The following is a 25,277-nucleotide window of genomic DNA, read 5'->3' on the forward strand; positions in this document are numbered from 1 at the left end:
GAACTCGATTCACAAGGACTGCCATGCAACGAAAACCCTGCCCCTGCTCCAAGAGTGTGTTCAGGACGCTTTGGGGTCAATGTTCCATATGGAATGTTCCAGGGTGGAAGACCACCGGAGTCAACCACCCGGCCAGGTATGCAGCAACAGCCGGACTGCTGAGGAGACGTGGTAACGGATTCAGCAGGCACTGGCCCCAATGCGGGCAGTGAGGCCAGGGACAGGCCATGTGCAGCACCGGGGCAGCCACTCGAGGCACGGAGGGCGCTTGCCTGCTCCAACTGCTGCTCCAGGGACGCCGCCGAGGCCGCCACCTTCTGCAGCTGCTCCTTCTCGTCCTCGAACTCCTCCAGCCTCCGCTGTAGGTCCTCCTCCACCATCGTCTTTGCCTCCTGAATCTGCACGAAGGCAGCTTCCTGGTCCAACATGTCGGCCTGAGCACAAAAAACAGTGTTTTTTAAAAAAAACAACAACACTATCAGGATAACCCGACAACCACAGCAGACTAAGTGGGAAAACCTCATTCACCTCACTGTCCCTTTGACCCACACAGTGAGGAGCCAAGGGGCAGAGAGGCCCAAGGCTGGTGACCTCCTGCTGCCCAAGAGAGAGGCCACCTCACCCACTTCCTGGCCAATGATTCCCTCTGCTGACATCCGGGCCGGCCGCGTCAAAGTGAGCACAAGACCAGCTTGAAGAAATGGGATAAAAGGGGTGCCTGGGTGGCTCAGTGGATCAAAGCCTCTGCCTTTGGTTCAGGTCACGATCCCGGGGTCCTTGGATCGAGACCCGTATCGGGCGCTCTGTTCAGTGGGGAGCCTGCTTCCCCCTCTCTCTCTGCCTACTTGTGATCTCTGTCTATTAAGTAAAGAAATAAAATCTTTAAATAAAATACATCTCCTCACCAAAAAAAAAAGAAAGAATAGAAATGGGGGCGCCTGGGTGGCTCAGTGGGTTAAGCCGCTGCCTTCGGCTCAGGTCATGATCTCAGAGTCCTGGGATCGAGGCCCACATCGGGCTCTCTGCTCAGCAGGGAGCCTGCTTCCTCCTCTCTCTCTGCCTGCTTGTGATCTCTCTCTGTCAAATAAATAAATAAAATCTTTTAAAAAAAAAAAAAAAAAAAGAATAGAAATGGGATAAAGTGATGAGCGACCCCTCCCTGCCTCTAAGGCGAGGACAGACTGCAGAGAATCCCTGTGTTGGGGAAGGGATACTGGGAACATTTTTTTTTTTTAAGATTTTATTTATTTGACAGAGAGAACAAGTGAGAGAGGGAACACAAGGAGGGGAAAGGGGAAAGGGAAAAGCAGGCTTCTTGCCTAGCAGGCAGCCCAATGTGGGGCTCGATCCCAGGACCATGGGATCATGACCTGAGCCGCCCAGCCTCCCCTACTGGGAACACTCTTACTCAGTTGGTGAAACCACAGGAGGGCTGTGAGACAAACATGGCATTCCTTACGGTGTGATTATGTAGACAAGACCCAACACCTAGATGTATTTCTTAGGGAAAAACATCAGTTTATAATTTAAAGTTCTTTCAGTTCTTTGGTGCTGAGCCCCTGTAGCAGATGCCTGCTGTGCCGCAATGATCCCTTGTCACCCTTGTCCCCCGTGAGGACACGGGTGTGTGCAGAGAGGTGGGAGACAGAGGAGGAGCCACAGTCCCAGGACACCGTCTTTCCACATCCTTGGCACACAACTGCCAGGCCACATGCTGCCCAGATGTTGTGCACCGTTCCTGACAAGCCTGTCGAGTACGCCTTATCACCCTCATTTCATAGAACAAGGGAACAAGGCTCAGAGAAGGTAAGACACCATATGGGGTCCCAGAGCTGAGGAGACCAGTCAAAGCTGCTGCGCCCACCACTCCAGGCACAATCTGTGGAGGCAGCCGGTCCTGTCCTAACTCAGGCGTGTGGCTGCGAGGGTTAAAGAGAACACAAGCAGAGAGCAGAGACAAGAAATTACTTGTTCCTATGAGGCCTTCTGAGATCCAACATGCTGAACTGTTTCCCCCCCCCGCCAGCCGGCCCCAGCCCCTGCCCAAGTGCAAGGCCAACGTGGGAGAGCGGAAGACAAGTCAGCACCAGCAGCTCAGATCAGAGAGACACAGGAGCTTCCCGTGAATGTGAGGGTCAGAGTCCCCAACCTGAAATCACTGCTACTTGTCCTAAAGATTATCTTAAAAGACACTTGAATGTAAGCATACATAATGTCAGTGTTGATGTACGTGTGTTTGTCAACTTGAACCTTGACCAGCGTGAAAACAAAGCCCCAACCCCAGACGCCCCAGACGAATACCAACAGGCCGAGGTCCCAGGACGCACAGCCCTCACCTCGATGCCCTGCAGCTGGACAGCAATGCGCTCCTTCTCCTTGATGGACCTCTGCTGCGTTTCCGTCAGCTGCTGCGACAGGGACACGTTCTCAAGTTTCAGGTGCTCCAGGAGGCCTGCTTGGGTCATCTGTCCAACCTTCAAAGAAAAAATCCACGAGGTAGAAAGTGGCCAGATTTCACGCTCAAGTGCAGACTGGGCTATCCCTGAGGCCAAGAGGGGGAGGGTCCCTACCCAGCGATGGCCCCTGGGGGAACCTGTTCCCCAGGACCCCACCACACATGGCTTACGGCCCACCCTCCTGTCACTCACCCTGACACCTGGACCACCTGGGCTGCTGTGCCTAAGAGGGGCAGGCCGGCAGTCCTGAGGTCAGGGGTCAATCCCCCCAAGGCTATGCACTCTGTTTCAAGACCTACATGAACATGAACGTTCTCAGTGAAGGTATATGTGTTAGCCCAGGGCTGAGGGGCCTCATCTGGTTACAGGGACAGCAGGGATTGGAATCTGCCCCAAAAATGACCTGACCAAGGGGTGCCTAGTGGCTCAGTGGGTTAAAGCCTCTGCCTTCAGTTCAGGTCGTGATCCCAGGGTCCTGGGACCAAGCCCTGCATTGGGCTCTCTGCTCTGCGGGGAGACTGCTTCCCTCTCTCTCTGCCTACTTGTCATCTTCTCTGTCAACTAAATAAATAAAATCTTAAAAAAAAAAAATGACCTAATCAACTAGGACCAGATACATCTCATGCCCTGCCCTCTCAGTGCCTGTCTGAGATACTGGCCAGGCTGACCCTGGCCATTCCCAGGAAGCAAGCTGGCCCAGGATGACCCCTGGCTGTCACACAGTCAGGCCTCCCCTGACCCACCGTCTCTCACACAGAAGGCATCCAGCGCAGCATGCCAGTCCTGAGAGGGGGCTCAGGAAAGAGAAGCCCTGAGGGAACACGGGTCTGTGACTGGATTTTCCTGCATATTACTTGCAGATCTAATGTGGACACTTCTTGACTTGTGAGATGCAGATGTGACCAGAAGTTGTGGATGTTGGGGTCTAAGTGAAAGCTACCCAGAGCAGAGGAGGAGGCACCACTTGCTGGGACTGTGTTCTAAGGCAATGAAAGAGAAAAGACCACCCTGCTCTGTCCTGCCTCTTGAATGTGCCTGGCAACATTTCTATGTCAGCAGGAGAGGAGGAAATGCCTTCACCTTCCTAACCAGGAATGCTGACCCTGGGTTCCCAAGGTATCTGAGAAAACGCAGTCTTGGCTCTTAGACTCCATTGCCTGGGGCCCTCTCTCCACTTCTGTCTTATGTCAAGACACATAAATGTAGCTGCTTTAAATACGCCTTTAAATATGCATTTATGCCTTGTATAAATGACTGTCACTTCAAGCTTGCATTAACTTGCACAGTGATTTCCATGTACGTTGTAAGTAGAATAAATGCTTATCCGTATGGTCCTTTGGCTTAAAATATATGGAACACAAATTTAAGAATATTTCTATTTCATGTATTCATAGACTTTAGATTTTCTGTGTGTGTGTTTTTTTTTAAGAGCATTTGGTGGAGTTAGTAATTTATATCTTCTACTTAATAAATAAGTGTGGGGTTTTTTTGTTTTTTTTTAAAGATCTGTGCCAGGGATTCATTTTTTTTTTTTTTTTAAGATTTTTATTAATTGTTTGACACAGAGAGATCACAAGTAGGCAGAGAGGCAGGCAGAGAGAGGAGGAAGCAGGCTCCCTGCTAAGCAGGGAGCCCGATGCGGGGCTCGATCCCAGGACCCTGAGATCATGACCTGAGTCGAAGGCAGAGGCTTTAACTCACTGATCCACCCAGGTGCCCCCTTAATAAATAAGTTTAAACTAACCTCTAATATTTATCTGAAGAAAAGACAAAAGAAAGGGAGAGAGAACAAAACCTGCAGCTGAATTCAGAAAAGGACAGAGGCTGACCAAGCACCATTCGTCATTCTCACGATCTAATCAGTCTAAAGCACCAAGACGGGGAGCAAAGTGTGTCTCAGGCACTTGTCTGCCATCCCGAGCGCCTCTGGAGCACAGTGGGCCCAGAGGGAGAGGCCTCAAGGAAAAGTGCAGGACCCAGTGTTACTACTCCACGGCCTGGATGGTCACCCGTTCCCCGACTCCTCGTGCAGACTCAGAGGCTGACACGCCTGTACCCCAACAAAACAGAGAGAAACATTCTGAGTACTCATGTGGGACAGACCTGGTGTCCAAGCAGCTGGAGCCAGTGACACTCCAACCAGGAGGTGACATGTGCTGTGCTCTGTGCATGTCAGCAATGATGCAGGAGGGCAGTGACCAGGACATAGGAGCTGGTGTGCGAGTCCTGAGACCAGGCAGACACCGGGCTGAGCTGGATTCAAACAATGGCAGCCCCCCTCCTCTGGGGGGGGACTCATCACAGCTTCGGGAACAGGAATTCCAGAGAGGGGACTCAAGAGTTAAAAATGTGCAAGTAGGGCGCCTGGGTGGCTCAGTGGGTTAAGCCTTCAGCTCAGGTCATGATCTCAGGGTCCTGGGATCGAGTTCCGCATCGAGCTCTCTGCTCAGCAGGGAGCCTGCTTCCTCCTCTCTCTCTCTCTCTGCCTGACTCTATGCTTACTTGTAATCTCTCTCTGTCAAATAAATAAATAAAATCTTTAAAAAAAAAAATGTGCAAGTAGAAGCTGAAAGACTCCTGGGATCGGAAGGTCATGGAGGGAGGCTGTCCCGCAGGATGGGGTGTAGGCTGGATGAGCGGGCAACAGAGTTCTCAAAAATGTATCCATAAGGACGCCTGGGTGGCTCAGTGGGTTAAGCCTCTGCCTTTGGCTCGGATCATGATCTCAGGGTCCTGGGATCCAGCCCCACATTGGGCTCTCAGCTCATCGGGGAGCCAGCTTCCCCCTCTCTCTCTGCCTACTTGTGATCTCTTTCTCTCTTTCTCTGTGTCAAATAAAATCTTTAAAAAAAACCCCAACAAACCCAGAAAGACCAACCTGTTACATTAAAAAAAAAAAAAAAAGAAAGAAAGAAAGAAAGAAAAATGTATCCATAAAATCTAAAAACAGAAAGACTTTTTAATTGAGGAAAAAGGCAACTGTTGTACACGAGACACGTCAGGGGCCATACCTGGATGTGAGCCATCTCCCCCTGCAGTCTGACCCGGGCCTCCTGGGCCAGGGCGAGCTGCTGCTGGTACCACTCCCGGACGTGCTGCAGAGAGGCGATCTCGGCCTGGGACGCCTTCAACTTGCTGCTCAGAGCCACGCGCTCCCCTTGCACCTGCTGGAGCTGGCTCTGCAGGGCCGCCATCTGCTGCCGCAAGTCATGCACTGGAAGCAAGCAGAGCAGCTCAGGGGCCTGCTGCACACAGGAGAGCCTGCAGCTCCGCACAGACACACCGAGCAGAGCCAGGCGCTTGGCAGAGTGAGAAACACAGCTGACTCTCTCCACGCTGCCATCGTGGGTGCTGAACCGTGGCTCCCCAGCGGGAAACGGGTCAGCTGATCAATACACAACCTTGTTTCGTGTGTGTGTACGTGGTAAAGGCGCCTTGTTTACTCTGTACTGTTGACTCACCAGCACTGAACTCACAGCCACTGAACTCAGGCCTGAACGATGCTCACCTAACACACGTGTTTTCTCCACGAAACACATCACAGACTCCTTGCACTAAGAGCACACAACAGTGTCTGGAGTTCATTTTAAATTGTAAAACCACCCTAAAAGGTACAAAGATGCAAAGGAGGTGATGCTAAACCGTACGAGGGCACCTGCTCAGCTGGGAGGGAGCGTGCTGGGCAGCTGGCACCTTGCACAGAGCACCCCTGCTTTTGAGTGACTGAGCGCAGTACTGCTCTGGAGGGCTACAGCCACTCTGAGAGAGCCGGGGGATTCACAGTTAGGGATCCATGGATACTAAGGGTCAACTGTGTGTCCACAAAGCCACTGCGGGTGCTAGGAATCTGGTCTTCAAAGGCCTGATGGCACCTGGGTCAATAAAGGCATCGTGCTGCTAATTCCACTAAAACCCAATGGTGTGCTGATATGGCCAACTCTTAACACTGACAAGGGCGGGAGGGGAGGAAAGGAGGAGACGGGAAGGCACAATAACCCAAAGCACACTACAAACAAAATCGGTCAAACACTCGAAAATTAAAATTATACCCAACATTTAAGAAAACACTCACCATTCAAAAGACTACTCCCAGAACTTAAAAAACAAACAAAAATGAGAGTTTAAGAGGATCCATGATCCCTTATCAGACATCCCTGGGGCCAAATGCGTTTCAGAGATCAGAGTGGGGCGTTTTGGAAAGGCAGCCCCGGTCCAGCCGCAGCAGCCATGCCCTCGGCTCCGCGCGTGGGAGTGCCTGCCGGCCAGCTCTGTTGCCCAGTGGGCTCTGGTCAGGGCAGGCCTTGCAAGCCAGACTTAAAAGGTCCCCTTTGGGGGCGCCTGGGTGGCTCAGTGGGTTAAAGCCTCTGCCTTCGGCTCAGGTTATGATCCCAGGATCCTGGGATCGAGCCCCACATCGGGCTCTCTGCTCTGCAGGGAGCCTGCTTCCTTCTCTCTCTCTCTCTGACTGCCTCTCTGCATACTTGTGATCTCTGTCAAATAAATAAATAAAATCTTAAAAAAAAAAAGTCCCCTTTGCTGCATGTGCAAAAATATGCAGAATTCGGTGCACTCAACCAAAAACAGTATTTACTTTAGAGAAGTGTGCAGCCTGTACATAAATCAGCAGGACTACAACACCTCTCAGTGGATAGTGGAACAGGTCAGTCCCCAGAGCAGAGTTGCCGAACCCGCCCGCAGTCGGACCACAGTCTGTGGGAAGCCTCTGAGAGGGTTAAGGAGCAGAACCGCCACAGGCCAGGCCGGGAGCGCTCACCTGTGCTGTCCCTACTGAGGATGTGTCTCTGCATCTCCTCCACTTTGGCCGTGAGTCTCTGGTACTGCTCCTCCGCCACCTGCAGATCACTGTTGGACGACGCCAGGCTGGCATTCTTGGCTTCCAGCAAGTTCTGCAGGTCGGTCATTGCTCGCTCCAGGTCCCAGCAAGACTGCTTCAAGGTGTCCACCTCTGAGCTGAGTGAGTCCTGCCGCTGCTGGCTGCTGTGGCTGTGCTCCACCTGCGCCTGCAGCCTCGTGCTCAGCGCGGCAAGCTGTGCCTGCAGCTCTGCCTTCTCTTTAAGTGCCTGCAAAGACCCCCCAGCCGGAAACGGACTCTCAAAAAATGAGCCACTTCCACCCTGTGCAGTAAGAGGGCCGCCAGGATGAACGAGCAAGACATAGAGGGGAAAGGCCGTGATTCCTAAGCTTTCAGCTGCTCTACCATGATGGCTCTCCCCAAAGAACGCAGGTTCTTCAAACAGGCCGAAGGGGCGGAAGGGGCAACCACACAGTCTGCTCACTTTCTGCACAGGAGTGTCCCAACTACGCAGGCACCTGCTCGTCCACAAGGATGTTGGAAAACACAATTGTTCAGAAAACAAGTGCACTGGCGTGCACATGCATACACACAAAGAAAAATGACCGGGAGTGCTGAGGGAACCCACGACACCAAGTGCAACATGCCTGCAGGTAAAGACTACCTCCCACTACACAAGAAGGGCTCCGAGGGGCTCTAGCCAGGGCCGCGGGGCACAAAGCACAGGAGGAACCACAGGGACGCTGTGCGTAGGATAAAGCAAGAGGTAAGAGGGAAGGTGGGGCCTTGACAAGCCATAGGCCCCGGGGCAGCAGAGAACGTCCAAGAGACAACAAGGGAAGGGCAGAGGCCCCATCTGCCATTGGCATCTCCTGCCTACCTGAAAATGAGTCTATCGGGGTGTGGACAGGAATTCCAAAATGCAAAGATGGGCACACAAATGCACATCAACACACACGAGAAGAAACCAACATCGGAAAGACAAATATCAAATTCAACAAAGAGAAGAACAAATACCCAAGAAAATCGAGTTATCTGAGCAAAACAGGGAGAGTTTGCAGGAAGAATTTGGATTTTTACAGAAAAGCCACAAAGGATCACACCTGTCACAATTCACACAACTGAAGAGCAAATCAGTGTCCCAGGAGGAAAAGAAGGCACAGCACAGTAAAAGCAAACAAAGGTTCCGACATCGTTCGTGGGCTTGAACGTGCAGATGAAGCAAGAGTGCACTGGTGAGGCGATACTCCAAAAGAGGGACAGACTGCCAGTCACGGGCCGCCAAAATTCACCTTCATTCCCAGCAAGCACCTCCCCCATCGACACAGGTCTCCGTAGGGAGGGCTCAGTCTGTGTCCCAGGCCCATGTCACGCAAAACACCACATCAGGCATGAGAGGCGCATCTGGCAGAGCCGCACCCTGCGCCCCATACTCGAGCACACACGCGGCCACACCACCACCTCTGAGCCCACGTGTGCCCCTGTAAGTAGCTCTCCACCCCGAACCGAGAGGGCTGGACGCTACTGAGCAGATTCACTGTCCGTGGGAAAACTGAAAATTAAGGGATGGAAACAAAGAGAAAACAGCAAAATTCAGGAAAAGGCAGCAAAAAGGCAGAAGCCATAGCAAGGAGAATTAAAGGGACAAAGACAACAATTTCACCATGCCAGGGAAGTGAAATCCGCCACAGGACTGTTAGGTCAGGGTTCGGACAGGGATCCAGGGGAAACTGAGGCACACAGCCGGAGAAGGCACTTCTTGCTGAGGCTGACAAAGCACGCAGACAAAGGGGGAGGACACAGAAGCCCTGGGTGCAGCTTCGAGACATGCGCACAACCGCGCACAACCGCCGGGCGTCACACACCCCTCCCAGAGCCGTAGCACACCAGCCCGCCGAGCGCGCCTGTTACCTGACTGGCCTCTGCAGACAGCGCCTCCAGCTGCCCTTCGAGCCTCATCTTGTCTTTAAGGGCCTGCAGCATGGCGTCGTGGGTCTCGGTGGCAGAGCTCTCCAGGGACACGCTGCGGAACGAGGGCACAGAGCATCAGGCGCCTGACGTTGCACGGCGCCTCACACCACTCCTCCTCCCCCCAGGTTTTTTTCAGTAAGTTACAAGATCTGAGGGAAGCACTAGTGCCCTTACAGATGCTACCAACACACACCCCCACGGAGCTGGAACACCCCGCTGAAATGGCAGCTGGGGAGGCACTGGGCAGTCTCGGAGACGCATCTGCACAAACGCTGGAAGACATCATATCTTGACAACGGAAACGCTACTGACCTATTCCGTCTCTTACAAGGCAACAGAGCTGTGTGGAAGTGAAATGAGGGCGACGAGGCACGTAACCAGGAGGGCAGAGCAGCGCTGTCCGGCAGCTACGGCAGCGGAGGGGCAGTCTGCCGGCGGCACCCACCTGCTGGAGATGCTGTCTGTCCGACTCCGCGTCTCCCCACTGACCTCCTGTCCCCGGTCTTGGTGCTGGGCGGCTGCGGCCTGGAGGACATCCGTGATGGAGGGGAACTGGCCCAGCGCACCAGCGGCCATCTCTTGGCCATTGACCACATAGGCGTCTTCTCGAGTGCCCACGGTGGTCACCAGAAGCCCGCACGTACCGCGGGTCGAGACGCTGCTGTGGGAGGAGCTGTCGCTCTCATTCCCGTCGGCCTCAGACGTGTTGTCACCCCTCAGGGACGCGTTCTCCAGGTGGTCCTCGGCCTCAGGACACAAACTAACCTCGGACACCACGGATGTCACACTGCTGCGGTTCTGCTTCAGAGAGCCCCTGGCACAGTCTGCAGCAGGCACGTCTCCGCCAGAACTCCCAGTACCTGCGTCTTCAGTTTTGTAATCAGCCAGAGACCGAATTCTGCTTGACTTGGAACTTTTCTTCCCCTTAGGATGTGTCAGGAGCCCTAAGCTGCCCACCTTTGGGCCTCGAGGGACACTGGTGCGCAGGAAGGAATACTCCTTTGTCAGGGCCACAGCACTGGCCCGGGGCAAGGCCTCTGGGTTCAGCATGAGTTCCGGGTCGAGTGTGCTAGACAGTCTCGTTCTAGCCGCAGGCTGACTGGACTGAGAAAGAAAAGTATAGAGACGATGTTGAAAAGCGACAAGCCGTGTTCGAATTCTGCTGGCCAGGAAGGCTGCACCGAGCACACTCCCTGTGCAAACCCTCAGCACACCAGCTCCACACCTAGTCACAGGTCCCCGCACACACCTCTCGTAACTATGACTTGGCATCGTCTTAAAATTTCTGCCAGACCAAGTCCCTCCCCATGACCTGCTATTAGGAGACTGTCCTAAAGACCTCCTGCACTCACTTTTCTCAACAGACCTGCAATGTTCAAGTTGTTATTACTATTTTTTTAATATTTTATTTATTTATTTGACAGACAGAGATCACAAGTAGGCAGAGAGGCAGGCAGAGAGAGAGAGAGGAGGAAGCAGGCTTCCCGCTGAGCAGAGAGCCTGATGCGGGGCTCTCAGGACCCAGGACCCTGGGATCATGACCTGAGCCGAAGGCAGAGGCTTTAACCCTCTGAGTCACCCAGGCGCCCCCGTTATTACTATTTTTTAAAGATTTTGCTTATTCAGTTGTCAGAGAGACAGAGGAAGAGGGAGGGAGAGCAAGCAAGCACACGAAAGCAGGGGGAGTGGCAGGCACAGGGAGAAGCGGGCTCCCCGCCGAGCAGGGAGCCCAATGTGGGACTCGATCCCAGGGCCCTGGGATCATGACCTGAGCGGAAAGCAGACAACTGACCTACTGAACCACCCAGGCATCCCTCAAGTTATTATGATTTTTTAAGTAAGATTCATTCCCTGTGTGGAGCCCAATCAGGGCTCAAACTCATGACCCTGAGATCATGACTTGAGCTGAGATCAAGAGTCAGATGCTCAACCAACTGAACCACCAGGCGCCCCAAAAATGTTCAAGTTAGGAAAAGCCCTGCTGGGATGTGTGGGGGGCTCAGTCATTAAGCGTCTGCCTTCAGTGCAGGTCATGATCCCCAGGTCCTGGGATCGAGTCCTGCATCGGGCCAGTGGGAAGTTTGCTTCTCCCTCTGCCTCTGCCCCGTTCCAGCTCATGCTCTCTCTTGCCAACTCTCAAATAACTAAATAAAAATCTTTAAAAAAGCCAACCCTGGGGCGCCTGAGTGGCTCAGTGGGTTAAGCCACTGCCTTCGGCTCAAGTCATGATCTCGGGGTCCTGGGATCGAGTCCCGCATCGGGTTCTCTGCTCGGCAGGGAACCTGCTTCCCTCTCTCTCTCTCTGCCTGCCTCTCTGCCTCCTTGTAATCTCTGCCTGTCAAATAAAATAAATAAAATCTTTAAAAAAAAAAAAAAAGCCAACCCTGCTGAGTGACAACCACCTTAGCTTTATAATTATTTAGGGATAACAAGCTGCTCCCGTTTATTCATACCAGCTTGCACATTTCTCAACAAAGGAAGAGATATAGGATTCATCTAAATTCTAAACTATTTTTTTTTAGAGATTTTATGTATTTATTTGTCAGAGACAGAAGGAGCACCAGCAGGGCGGGCAGCAGGCAGAGGGAGAGGGAGAAGCGGACTCCCTGCTGAGCAGGGAGCCTGACGTCAGACTCAACCCCAGGACCCCGAGATCATGACCCGAGCTGAAGGCAGACACTTAACTGACTGAGCTACCCAGGCGCCCCAATTCTAAACCACTCCTATTGCCATTTTAACTTAATTCTTAAATACTTTATTATTTTATTGTTAAAACTATTATCTTTTCCCACTAATTTTATAACTAGTCATGTTAGCATAACTATTAATTTTTCATATTTGTCTCAAACTGACAATTTTCTGAATCATTAATTTAATAATTTTAGAATAGTTTAATAAACTCTAATTTTTTCAGCTGATCCTCTAGTTTTCCAAGGCATTACCTACAAATAGTAACATTTTTTCCTCTTTTTCAGTATTTGTATCTCCCACTTCTTTTTCTTTTTTTTTTTTTAAAGATTTTTTATTTATTTATTTGACAGAGAAAGATGACAAGCAGGCAGAGAGGCAGGCAGAGAGAGAGGAGGAAGCAGGCTCCCCGCTGAGCAGAGCCCAATGCGGGGCTCGATCCCAGAACCCTGGGATCATGACCTGAGCCTAAGGCAGCGGCTTAACCCACTGAGCCACCCAGGCACCACTCCCACTTCTTTTTCTTCTATTTATTATGTCAACTACAACTTCCCAGAGGGCCTTGAAAGGAGTCGGAGGTTGATCGCAGACACTGTTCCTTGTTGCTATTTCGTAAAGATTTTATTTAAGAGAGACAGAGCATGCGTGAGCAAGAGGAGGGGCAGAGAGTGTAGAGGGAGGGAAGAGAGAGAATCTCCAGCTGACTCTGTGCTGAGTGTGGAGCCTGATGTGGGACTTCATCTCACCATCCGGAGATCCCAACCTGAGCTGAAACCAGGACTTGGACACGCAACTGAATGAGCCACCCCGGGCGCCACCTCCAGACGCCTTTTCAAAATGACTTTCTCTTACAGAGAAACAGCCAATCCGATGCTTATGCCAGCAAGTCTGTGCAATCACGACAGGCAAGGGGACCAGGTGGGGAAAGGGAAACATCTCAAAATGATCCTGGGATGTGACGGGAAGAATAAATGAGCAAAAAGAGCTGGAAAAGGGTCAGGGTGCAGGGCAATGGATATGGTGGCCAGTCCCAATACTAACACAGCCTGTAAAGCCGCAGTAATCTGATCCACTGAGAACTGAAAAGTGCAAGACAGGCGGATGGCACCGAATGCAGCCCAGAAATCCATCTGCGTACAGCGGGGTTTGCCAACGGTCGGGGAGCCGCGCAACAAGGAGGCACTGGAACTGCTGAGGGAACGAGCAACGTGAGAGCTGTGCCACTGCCCGCGCAGGGGTGAGTCCCCGCCTCTTGACCGCATGCAACGCATGTTAAAGAAACACATTTAAAGGTACTTTTTAGGAGCACTTGGGTGGCTCAGATGGTTAAGTGCCTGCCTTTGGCTCAGGTCATGATCCCAGGGCTGTGGGATCGAGCCCCACATCGGGCTCCCTGCTTGGTGGGGAGCCTGCTTCTCCCTCTCCTTCTCCTGCTCCCCTGCTGTGGTCTCTCGCTCTCTCTGTCAAATAAATAAATAGGGGCGCCTGGGTGGCTCAGTGGGTTAAGCCGCTGCCTTCGGCTCTGGTCATGATCTCAGGGTCCTGGGATCGAGTCCTGCATCAGGCTCTCTGCTCAGCAGGGAGCCTGCTTCCCTCTCTCTCTCTCTGCCTGCCTCTCCATCTACTTGTGATTTCTCTCTGTCAAATAAATAAATATAATCTTTAAAAATAATAATAATAAAATTAAATAAATAAATAAAATATTAAATAAATAATAAAAATATTTTTATACTACCTTATACTTTTTTTTTTTTAAGATTTTATTTATTTATTTGAGAGAGAGACAGTGAGAGAGAGCATGAACGAGGAGAAGGTCAGAGAGAGAAGCAGGCTCCCCGTGGAGCTGGGAGCCCGATGCAGGACTCGATCCCGGGACTCCGGGATCATGACCTGAGCTGAAGGCAGTCGTCCAACCAACTGAGCCACCCAGGCGTCCCACCTTATACTTTTTTAATAAGAAAACACTGGTGAACTAACTTATATTCCTCCAATGGGAAGATCCTTTTGAAATATGACATAAGCCCTGAAAGAAGTAACAGCCAAGACAGAAAATCTTGACTACAAATATTTAAAACGGATGTGCAATGAAAAATATGCCAGGGAAGTAGTTAGAAGATATTGTCAAACAGGGAAAAAATTTTGCAATAAAGATGAGAAAGGGGTAATTTCCTGTATATAGCACCTACGTTAACAAAAAGAGAACCAACAGAAAAATAAGCAAAGACTGACAGACACACAAACACAGGGCGTCTGGATGGGTCCGTCAGCTGAGCGTCCAGCTTGTGGTTTCGGCTCAGATGGTGATCTCAGGGTCGTGGGATCCAGCGCCACTTCAGGCTGCGGGCTTGGCGGGGACGCTGCCAGAGAGTCTCTCTCTCCCCCTCCCCACTAAAATAGATGAATAAATCTTCAAAAAAAAGACAAAACCCACTAACACATAAAAAGCACAAACTGCTAGGAGACACTTGTTGTCACCTGTCAGAAACGAAATCCAATTTTTGTTCCTTCAATGCTCACAAGCACATCACACTAGCAGTCCCACTGCTGCCGGCTGGAGTATCAACCAGTCCGGCCATCCAGATTGCAGAGCATCAAGCTAACAAACACATAAAACCTTTACCCAATAATCTGACATTCAAGGCTTTGTCCACAAAAGTATACCAAGGCACAAAACATTCACTGCAGCACTGTTTGCAATTTCAAAAATTTAGAAACAACCAGCGATGCCTGGGTAGCTCAGTGAGTTAAGTGTCCACCTTCAGCTTGGGTCATGACCTGGGGGTCCCAGGATGAAGTCCCGCATCGGGCTCCCTGCTCCGCAGGGAGTCTGCTTCTCCCTCTCCCTGTGGCCCGCTTTCCCGCTCCTGCATGCACTCGCTGTCTCTCATAGATAAAATCTGTTTAAAAAATACAAACATGGGCGCCTGGGGGGCTCAGTGGGTTAAAGTCTCTGCCTTCGGCTCAGGTCGTGATCCCGGAATCCTGGGATGGAGCCCTGCATCGGGCTCTCTGCTCAGCGGGGAGCCTGCTTCCCCCCACCCCTCTCTCTGCCTGCCTGTAATCTCTGTCAAATAAATAAATAAATAAAAGCTTTTTTAAAAAATTAATAAAATAAAATAAAAATAAAAAATACAAAAACTAAGAAACAACCAAAATTTGATCAAGGGAGGTTCTAATGAAATGCTGGCACACACGCTGCTGTGAGGTGACTGTGCTCAGGACACGGGGAGGGGCGCAGGCAGCGTGAAGACCCAACCCTGCCAAGGTGTAACGATGTTCCCAAAGACTGTCAACAACACAGAACTCTTACCGTCTGTGGCATGTGAGTATGGGGTCTGAGCTACGTTCCCAGGTAAGGGAAATAGTCCTAAAGAAATTCCCCCTTCTGGGGGTGCCTGGGTGGCTCAGTAGGTTAAAGCCTCTGCCTCTGGCTCAGGTCATGATCCCAGGGTCCTGGGATCGAGCCCCACGTCGGGCTCTCTGCTCTGCAGGGAGCCTGCTTCCTCCCCATCTCTCTCTCTGCCTGCCTCTCTGACTGCTTGTGATTTCTTTCTCTCTGTCAAATAAATAAAATCTTCAAAAAAAAAAGAAAAAGAAAGAAATACCCTTCTGCTCCTAGTTTAGTAGTTTGTACTTGTTTTGTATATTTTGACTTTTATCGAACAACTACCTTTTCAGCGCCTGTTGGTCTGGTCCTAAGCCCCTTCACTTGGACGTACCACCACAATGAGTTCTGGCAGATTCTCCCATTCTGAACTTGCCTGTCCTTAGGAAAACCTCCCTCGGCAGTCCCACACTCGTCCCCATGCTGGCAGGGGCGTGGACTGGTCACGCGCCGCCCGAGAGCACAGCAGCGGGGAGCACGGCCCGGCCTGCGGACAGCGGGCTCAGACCCCCAGCTCAGACCCCCACGCAGCCCGCCGTTCTGCCCTGAGCGTCAGTGACGGCCCCTCCTCGCACGGCCGAGGAGGACTAAAGGAGGGAGACTGTGCTCTGCGCCCAGGACAGCGCCCCTGCACGCTGCACTCCACCTCCGCTGGCCCTGCCCTGAGGCTCCCTGGAGCAGGCCAGGCGGTGGTCCTCACACCAGCATCTTGCCTCCTACCTGCCTTCTTCAGGGCAGGAGATGCTGAGCACGTGGGGACTGACCGTTGGTCAGGACAGCATGTGACAAACGCAACGCCCGTTTCCATCACTTGAAGAGACGTTATCTTACTGAGGAAACTATCTTCCACTGAAGATCTTATTTACTGAAGGACATACCTTCCATTTCAACTATTAGTTAAGTGTGTGTATTATATTATTTTTAAAGATGGGAAATGATGCTAAATTTCACATTTGGAAGCTTACATTGAACTCCTGAAACATGAATCGCCCAACGCTGGACGAGCCAGGCAGGCCTCCGGGAGGCAGAGTGAGGACAGCGCCTAGCGGCGCGCACAGGCCTGGCCCCCAACACCAGTCCTCACGCGACTCTCCCTTCAGCACTGCGAGACCGCTGACAAGCTCCTCCCCCATCTGAGCCTCAGGCTCCTCTTCCGTAGGGAACCGGACACAAGGCCGGGCACGAAATGATCACTCGCCACTATCCCTGGGACTTCTGCTGGGCCGGCCGGACCAACCCTGAAAGCCCCTGACCAGGCAGAAGAGCCCGGTGGCGGCTCCTTCAGCTCCCTCACGTTGGCTTTGGAGCAACGTCACAGCCCCCTCCTGGGAACACAAAGAGCCTAGCGGGGTCATGCCACCACTGAATCACTCATTGAAAGCATGTTTAAATATTTTAACTTTGAATCCCCTTAATTGGAAATTCTCAAGTACAGAAAAGTTAAACAAAGTATGAAACGAACACCCAAACCCGTTTGCCTAGAGTCACTTGATACGATTTTAAAGACTGCTTTTGGGGCACAGGGGTGGCTCAGTGGGTTGAGCCTGTGCCTTCGGCTCAGGTCATGATCTTAGGGTCCTGGGATTGAGCCCCACATTGGGCTCTCTGCTCAGCGGGGAGCCTGCTTCCCCCTCTCTCTGCCTACTTGTGATATGTCAAATAAACAAATAAAATCTTTAAAAAATAAAGTTAAAAAATAAAAATTAAAAAATAAAAAATAAAATAAAATAATAAAAGACTGTTTTCATTAGCACGCCAACAGAAGTTTCATTACCTGAACAGAACTGATTTTAGTACCTAGTCATCAAATCCACATGACACGACACAGACTCTAACACTGGACAGACCACCGGTCAGCAGACACCGCACATGAAATAAACAGCTGAAACCTAGCACTGACTGCTCCTTCCAAGCAGGGAGAAAAATCACACCCAAGTGCTTGCAGTCTCTGCTTTTCAAATGGCAGACACAGGAATCAAATATGCGTGATCCAAGGGAAGGCAGGAGCCCCAGAGGGTGGGAAATGCAGAGAGGAAGGGTCTTGCCAGAGAAGCACAAGCAGCCATCCCAGCACAGAGAAACCACTGACGGGTCCTAGAAACCATGGCGAATTTCCGTTTTCCGCACACGCAGCTGCCCATCAGCTCGCTGGAGACAGGGGGACTCACTCTTTCCTGCTGGCGTTTCACCCTGTACTGTTTGAGCTGTTCTTCCAGCCGCTTCCGAGCCTGAAGTCGGACCTGCTCCTCCTTCTCCAGGGGCAGGGAAGCCTCTGTTGAACCTGCAGTGAGGAAATGACCATTTATTTTTATTTTTTTTAAAGGTTTTATTTATGTATTTGACAGACAGAGATCTTAAGTAGGCAGAGAGAGAGAAAGAGGGGGAAGCAGGCTCCCCGCTGAGCAGAGAGCCCGATGCAGGGCTCGAACCCAGGACCCTGGGACCAAGACCTGAGCCGAAGGCAAAGGCTTTAACCCACTGAGCCACCCAGGCGCCCCAGGAAATGACCATTTAAAAACTCATAAAGCACCAGGGCACAGAGCACAAAACAGCAGCTTGGCTCTTCTGCGTTCAATTACCAATTAACTATGATTTTGCTTCAAACAATGCCTCACCTTTTAGGTTGAAGAGACAACCGTGAGCCCGGGACCGCCGTGGCCGAACCCACTGGCAAAGCACGGGGTCCGTGCGCACGCCACCAGCCCGCCACTCCCCACAGGCACTCAGCTGGAAAACGGACCCGGCTCCCCCATGACTTGTAGCCAAAGAAGAACTAAGTCTCAAGCCAGAGCCGGGGCCGAGCGTTCCGAGGCCCAGGGACCCTCAGCCCGCACACAGCTCCAACCGTGCTCGGGATGTTGCCTAGGAGCATGTGGACAGTTGTGTCCACAGAACTGTACTGAGGGATAATCTGAGCATGTGGTCAAGGGACCCCAAACATGCCTTCTCCACACAGTCACATCTGCAGACACAATCTGACCCACAACTCATTTAAATTCCTGTGGCAAGTCATGTTACAGTCAAGTTTTGCAAAATCGAAGGTACTCACACAAGCAGTGCTCAGATGTTACTTCCTAAGGAAACATTGAACTGTTCAGTGTCCCACTCAGGACTCACCTCAAAGTGAAGGCCAAGCAGGCGTCCCTGCGAGGCCTGGGACTGGTTACCTTGGTTTCCTGATAGAGGTGACTCCAGTCCACGGGCCAGGCTCAAGGGCAGAAGGGGAAATGACAACTTTTTGGCCAAAAAAAGAATTTACAAGGGCACCTAGGTGGCTCAGTTGGTTAAGTGACTATCTTCAGCTCAGGTCATTATCCTGGAGTTCCAGGATCGAGTCCCCTATCAGGCTCCCTGCTCTGCACGGAATCTGCTTCTCCCTCAGACCCTCACCTCTCTCATGCTCTCTCTCTCAAATAAGTAAGATCTTAAAGAAAAAAAAGCAAAAAACAAAAACCCTAAAAACAGAATTAAGAATATCTCAGAACCCAAATCTTTCGTTTTGGGTAATAAAAGAGCTGAGGAGTGAGCAAAAGGTGCGAAAGCCATAGGCATCTTTCACACTCAACAGCCCTGCACCTAGCACTGCCATGGGCACAGGCAGGGTCGGCTACCACACCGAAGAGAGCACAAAAGTGTCCTAATTTCACCACTTTACAGAGAGCGCCACCTTTAGGTGTGGATTCTGAAAAGATAAGCAGCTGTTGTTGTTGTTGTTGTTGTTTTTAATATTTTATTTATTTATTTGACAGAGATCCCAAGCAGGCAGAGAGGCAGGCAGAGAGAGAGAGAGAGGAGGACCAGGCTCTCCGCAGAGCAGAGAGCCCGACTCAGGGCTCGATCCCAGGACCCTGAGATCATGACCTGAGCTGAAGGCAGAGGCTTTAACCCACTGAGCCACCCGGGTGCCCGCAGCTGTTGTTTTAAAAAGACCCCTAAAACCAAGGCGCCTGGGGGGCTCAGTGGGTTGGGCCTCTGCCCTCAGCTCAGGTCATGATCTCAGGGTCCTAGGACTGAGCCCCGCATCGAGCTCTCTGCTCAGCGGGAAGCCAGCTTCTCCCCCCCCGCACCCCGCATGCTGCTCTGCCTACTTGTGATCTCTGTCAAATAAATAAATAAAATCTTTAAAAAAAATCCCTAGAACCTCAGGGCACCTGGTGGCTCACTTAAGCATCTCGCTCTGGTTTCGACTCAGGTCCCAATCTCAGTGTGATGAGGTCAAGCTCCGGGTCAGACTCCACGCTCAGCAGGGCGTCTGATGGAGTCTCTCTCTCTCTCTCTCCCCGCCCCGTCCCTCCCCAGACTTGCAAGCACACCCCCCACCCAAAATAAATTAAAATCTTAAATAATAATAATCTCTAAAACCTGAGCAATTGCTAAGAACTTCACTAAGCGCTCACCAAGCCATTACTAATGTACGTGTTTATCACTGAAAAGGTCTAGTAGTTCTCACAGGGCAAAGGGGTCCACATGGCAAAAACCTAGGAGTCTACAGACTCATGCGGGGAGCCCAACTGAGCAGAGTCAGGGCTGGGTAAACACTCGCCAGGAGGGGCAGCTGGTGGCCGCGGGATGCCAGTATGTGGGCACTTGGGCTTAGGATTCACAGATCCTTACAAATCAAGAATCCAGAGTTTTCTAATGACAGCTCTGGACTTCAATGTTGACAGTTAAAAAGCTATTTTATTTTTTTAAAGTAACCTGTACACCCAGTGCAGGGCTCAAAGTCACAAACCCGAGATCAAGAGTCGCACACTCTACCAACTGAGCCAGCCAGGCGCCTCTAGGTTTACAGAAATTTTAAAAACACATTGTGGCCCTAGTAAAATAAAGCCTGTGAAGAAAAGGGCAAATAATCCAAAAGAAAAATGGGCCAAACAAATCAATTCACAGAAAAGAATGACCAACGGCGAAGAGGCAGAAGACGCCCTAACGATCAGGGAAGTGTGAGCTCCAAACTGAGGGGCCACAGAAGCATCGTGGCACAGCCAACAGGCTGGCAAAACCAGAAACGCACGTGCCAGGGGGAGCCCATGCCTCTCAGGGTCATCAGTGGCATGGCGATGGGACTGCGCATGACAGAAAAAAAGATGCCACTGCTTCCAACCAACAGTTCTGCTTCTGGGACACAGCCCACAGAAATCAAAGCGCCAGCACCGCTGGGCAAGGGCGCCAGGCGCTCTCCGCAGCATCAGTCATGACGGGTGACCGCACAGGCACAGAGCCCACCCGGCCACTCCAGGGGCTCCCGGCCAACCTTCCCAGAATGAATCTGCAGTTGCACCCAACAGTGTGGGGGCAAACTCCACGTGGTAACACTGACCAGGAAATACAGGCTATGACAACCTAATCCCTTCTCAAAACACAGTGACTGAAACCTGGCCGTCTGCAGGGGTATAAAGGATCATGGGAGAATGTGACTTGCAGGCCGGGGAGGGGCGTGAGAGGTAAAAAACACCATGTGTGGCATCATCCCATTATGTAAGATCGTGTGTGTCTGTGTATGATAAACGTGCTGGAAAAAGGCCTGGAGGCTTCTGGGGCTCATGGGCTGCAAGTTCGTGACTGTTCACCCCTGGGTCCCCGCGCTGATTAAATAATTCAGTAAAGAAAGCTGTCAAGGTTTATCTCCCTCCTGACTGCTTGCTCACCACCACCGTAACAAAAGACGTGCCGCACAGACCTGGAGCAGCGTCCCCAGTGCCGACCACAAAGAAGTATACCTTCTCTCTAAGAGGGAGCCACTTGCTCAACGCACAACCCACCACAGTGAAAAAACAGTGATGACAGAGGGACAAGCAGTAAGCTGGCCAGGGCACGTGCCTCTGAAGGGTGGTGAGTCACAAGGGATGCGGAAGGAGGGTTGAGGAGAGCAGGGAAGAGCCCGGCGGGAACAGATGCTTACACAGTTGCGTTTCTTGCATAGGAAGACTGAGTCTGAGAGACTGCAAAGCTTCTTTTCTAACACTGCCCTCAGCACTAGTCCCCTGAGACTTCCTTAGGTTGTCATGGAAACCAGCCACACCTGGAGAGGCATCGGGACCCCCTGGGCTTGTAGGGGGACCGAGAGATGACAAGGAGTCTGGGAACGGTGGCGTCGGCCCATTCTGACAGATGTCGCCTTTGCCAGGTACATCCAGGCCTCCTCCTCCATCTGAAGCTCTGGTACCTGGAAAAGAGGGCGGGCTGGTCATCATGGTTTTAACCACCAGATCAAGGTGTTTTACAGATGCATGGCTAACACAGAACAGAAGGGACTGCAGATGCAGGGGCGTGAGTTGTCGCCGCGTCCCATGAAACTGTCACTCTGGGAGGAGAGCAGGCCTCGCTCTCCTGTTAGCGGGCGGTATCGGACGAGCGGCTGGATGGCTCACTGTGGCATCGAGCCTGTGGGATTTAAGTAGTAGTGGTTCCTTTTCACTTAAACAAGACCAATGAGAAATCCCATGAAAGTCTTGTTTTAAAAATAGCAAAAGGAAGTAAATGCTAAAAACACAGCTGACAACGTTCCTAACGGGTGCTGGAGACAGCACGCTAACCAGAACTGCAGCCGCACACACACACCGGGCCAGTTCCAAAGCTGTTTTCAAAGCATAAGCGTATCCTCCAAAATGGGAGATCTAAGGTAAGGTTACACGAACTGATCCAAACAACTGTGGCAAGGAGTCGGGAGTCTGTGCCTCTGTCTGATGAACGCGTGCTAGACGAAAACCCAGGTTTAACCAGTGATGACGACCGAGTTTCACCCACTAACATCACTACACACAGATCGGTCAGACACTACATGAAATCTCTTGCCTTGTCAAAAGGAAAAAGAGACTTCTCACAATTAAATCATTTTTACCTTCCCTGTCCCCTCACCCCAGTCAGGGAGCCAGCCGGCGGTCAAGAACCAAGATGGCACCTAGAGGGAGGAAGGGAGGGTCTGGGGGCCTCTGGGTGTGGTTCCAGAGGTTCCCGAAGGCAGCAAGGTCTGAGCCTCCCACAGGGACCCACATCACTCGGATTCCTGGATGTACCCAGGATGCATCCAGGAAGCTGCCCTTTGCCCAAGCAAATTCAAAATAGGTTTCCGACATTCGTAAGTTTCAACCAATGCAGCGAGCGACTCACCGTCCTGCTTTCCTGGAAGGAAGAACAATACAAACGGGACACCACAGACTCAACGCAGAGGAGCCTGGACCACAGCTCTGACCCCACCGTCTGCTCTTACACAAACATCCCTTCGGCTGCATGCTGGGTGAAGGGAAGGGGAGCCTGCATTTCAATTACGAGGTAATCAGGTCAATACCACTTTCTGATAGGCTTACAGATCTGGGAGAGTCTCTACCTCTTCCTGTTCATATGACAAAATAATGTTTTGAGCATTATATTGTACTTCTAAAAAAATCTAAAAGAAGGGCCAAAAAACATTATATATATACATTCTCAAACACGAGCCAAGCTGTGGATAAGCAAGTAACAAAGATAACGAGACAAAGAGAAAATACGGCTACCACCACTTCCCACTGCGTCTTAGTACTTGGGCTTTAGGCACCATTGCTTGCAGTATTACAACCATCCTAAGGCGCACGCACCGTTCATCTTCCATTCACACAAGCCGTGGAACGAGATAAGTGAGAGCCCCCGCTGGGTGTGCCGTCTCGGCGGCGGGTCTGAGAGCGGGCTCCCTACACATCCTGCCGTCGAATCCCCGGTCTTGGGCCCTTGCTGTTACCGGCCCTGAAGGACCGGTAGTCAACAAAACCATTTCAGGTGCCTGAACATCATTTGCCAGAACAGAATGCAATCTCTGCTAGCAAACCAGAACATACAGACCAAGCACCTTGCCCCGACCCTCCTAAGGGGCATAAGAAGCAAGTGAGCCATGCTCCCCGCAGTTCTGACGCATGGATGACCCATCAGCTAACACACAATGTGGTCCAGTAATCCCTAGAGCGCTCCTGGACCATTTCTGGATCCCAGTTAGTAAAACTCGGGCAACCGCACGACAGGAGAGGCAGGCCGCTAGGCAGGGAACAACGGGTCAGTGAAAGCCCACAGAAGGCCACCGGAGCAGAGCGGGGCAGCCCCTACCCTGTGTGACATGTACGGTACTTGATTTAAAGTTGCCATCGACTCAGAAAAAACACTCAACGGACTAGTAAAAACACACTCTAAACATAAAGTTCATTATGCTCTTAAACACCACAGTCTTGTTCCAAAACGTAAGAGGCTCCATGTCCTCCTCTTTTAAGGCAAAATGTCACAGCAGAGTACCCGGCGACTTACACTGGGCTTCATCCCGCTGGTCAGCCGGCGCCAGCGAGCCTGGGAGCTTGGGGAGGGCCTCCGGGGCAGCTGCGGTGCCGGCACCAGAGCCAGCCGGCATCCTGTCCATGGTCAGAACGGCACAGGCTGGGCGGAGTCTCAGGGGCTGCACGGGAGCTGCTGGCAGGTTTGGTTTCGGCCATTAGCAGCGGCCAAAAGCTTCTGGGAAGAACCACACTAAGCTTTCCATTCCGGGGAGATCTAAAGTCTCATAAGTGGCTTGAACTCAAACCAAGTAATCTCATGGTACCTGATAGGAAGGACAAAAGAAAAGAATTAGGAAGCTTCATTCGTCAGATTTTTTTTTTTAAAGATTTTATTTATTTATTTGACAGAGAGAAATCACAAGTAGATGGAGAGGCAGGCAGAGAGAGAGAGGGGAAGCAGGCTCCCTGCTGAGCAGGGAGCCCGATGCGGGATTCGATCCCAGGACCCTGAGATCATGACCTGAGCCGAAGGCAGCGGCTTAACCCACTGAGCCACCCAGGCGCCCCCATTCGTCAGATTTGAGTAATAATTTCAAGACTACCATTTGGCTCCCAACTCACACCTATAAAATAAACACAGACCTATTCATTCAGCAGACAACCCTTGAGTACCTACAATATACCAGGTTTTGAGGATACAATGCTGAATGTGGGCTGTTCCAGAAGGTGCTTAATGCCTGTGCTGGTGCCGGCTACAGGCCATCCTGCCCAGATGGGGCTGTAACCGGACCTGTAGGCACCGCAGGGAGCCTCCTAGCAGAGGCAGGGCTTAGGAGGCTGAGGAACTGAGTTATTCATTAAAATATAAGTAATTTGGTTTAAACAGCCACCTGTGACCAGTGACCCCTGTACTGGACACACAGGGCTCCAAGGGCAAGCTCCCCTTCCAGGAGCCTGACCTCATGGTGGAAGACGCAAGTGCACGGAACATGGAAACTGTACACCGTGTTGGGGAAGCACAGGGAGATGATGACACGTGGAAAGGTATCCACCTGGGAATCGGGGTCCAGAGAAGGCATCTTACAGCAGTTGACCAGTCTCGTCTTTCACTTCTCTCAGGATCAGCTTTTGGCCCATCCTGATAGGCTAAATTTAAGGGAAGAAACCTTCACCCCGTTTGGCAACTGGTCACCGTTTTGGAAGTGAACCAAGGCTATTCATAACCTACTCCTGATCATCGGGTAAGGTCCGACCCACCATTTGTGCTGCAGAGATGTTGGCATTTACTCCCCTTAAATAAGTTTCACCCCATCCTATTCTGTGTTCCACAAGTTTCAGGACAAAAGTTTACATGCCTCCCTTCTCTAGCTTACCAATCCCATACAGACTTGTCAGGGAAGAGCCTGAGCAGCCGCCACAGAGGGACGGGGGCTGACGCTGACGCCACCACAGGAAAGGTGGGTGTGCCTCTTTCTCCACAATCCCCTTGCCGTACCCCTTGACCAGGCAGCCTCTGGTGGTTGACATAACCTGGCCTACCCACGATCAAGTGACTAGTGATGGCAGTGTCCCCCGTGCAAACCCAGGAGTGCCTGGCTTGAGCTCTAATCACCTGCACGTTCCACTCTGCTGCCTGGCACCGTACAGGCCAAAGACGCTGTGGCTCAGAACCAGTGCTGGTACGAACATGAAAAGGTTACACGTACCACCAAGTGTAGAACCAGCACTAA

General features: G+C 51.6%; 1 protein-coding gene across 5 annotated transcripts in view; it reads right to left on the bottom strand.

The window, feature by feature from the left end:
• The window catches only part of GOLGA3 (golgin A3), a 46,956-nt gene that overhangs the window by 17,692 nt on the left and 3,987 nt on the right, over nt 1-25,277 (bottom strand). For 3 of the 5 annotated variants that reach the window (XM_044243595.1, XM_044243593.1, XM_044243594.1), the window contains 9 exons: nt 23,582-23,870; nt 21,216-21,479; nt 17,482-17,594; nt 9,686-10,344; nt 9,181-9,292; nt 7,231-7,537; nt 5,468-5,670; nt 2,337-2,474; nt 273-434 (listed from right to left, as the gene is read on the bottom strand). In XM_044243595.1, coding sequence (XP_044099530.1) covers nt 273-434; nt 2,337-2,474; nt 5,468-5,670; nt 7,231-7,537; nt 9,181-9,292; nt 9,686-10,344; nt 17,482-17,594; nt 21,216-21,479; nt 23,582-23,690 — 2,067 coding nt within the window. In that variant the 5' untranslated portion in view covers nt 23,691-23,870. Of the gene's footprint in view, nt 1-272; nt 435-2,336; nt 2,475-5,467; nt 5,671-7,230; nt 7,538-9,180; nt 9,293-9,685; nt 10,345-17,481; nt 17,595-21,215; nt 21,480-23,581; nt 23,871-24,599; nt 24,700-25,277 lie in introns of those variants that run through there. The other 2 variants (XM_044243596.1, XM_044243597.1) reach the window with 2 other exon arrangements.

This window comes from Neovison vison, chromosome 3 (assembly GCF_020171115.1).
Source record: "Neovison vison isolate M4711 chromosome 3, ASM_NN_V1, whole genome shotgun sequence".
Classification (NCBI taxonomy): domain Eukaryota; kingdom Metazoa; phylum Chordata; class Mammalia; order Carnivora; family Mustelidae; genus Neogale; species Neogale vison.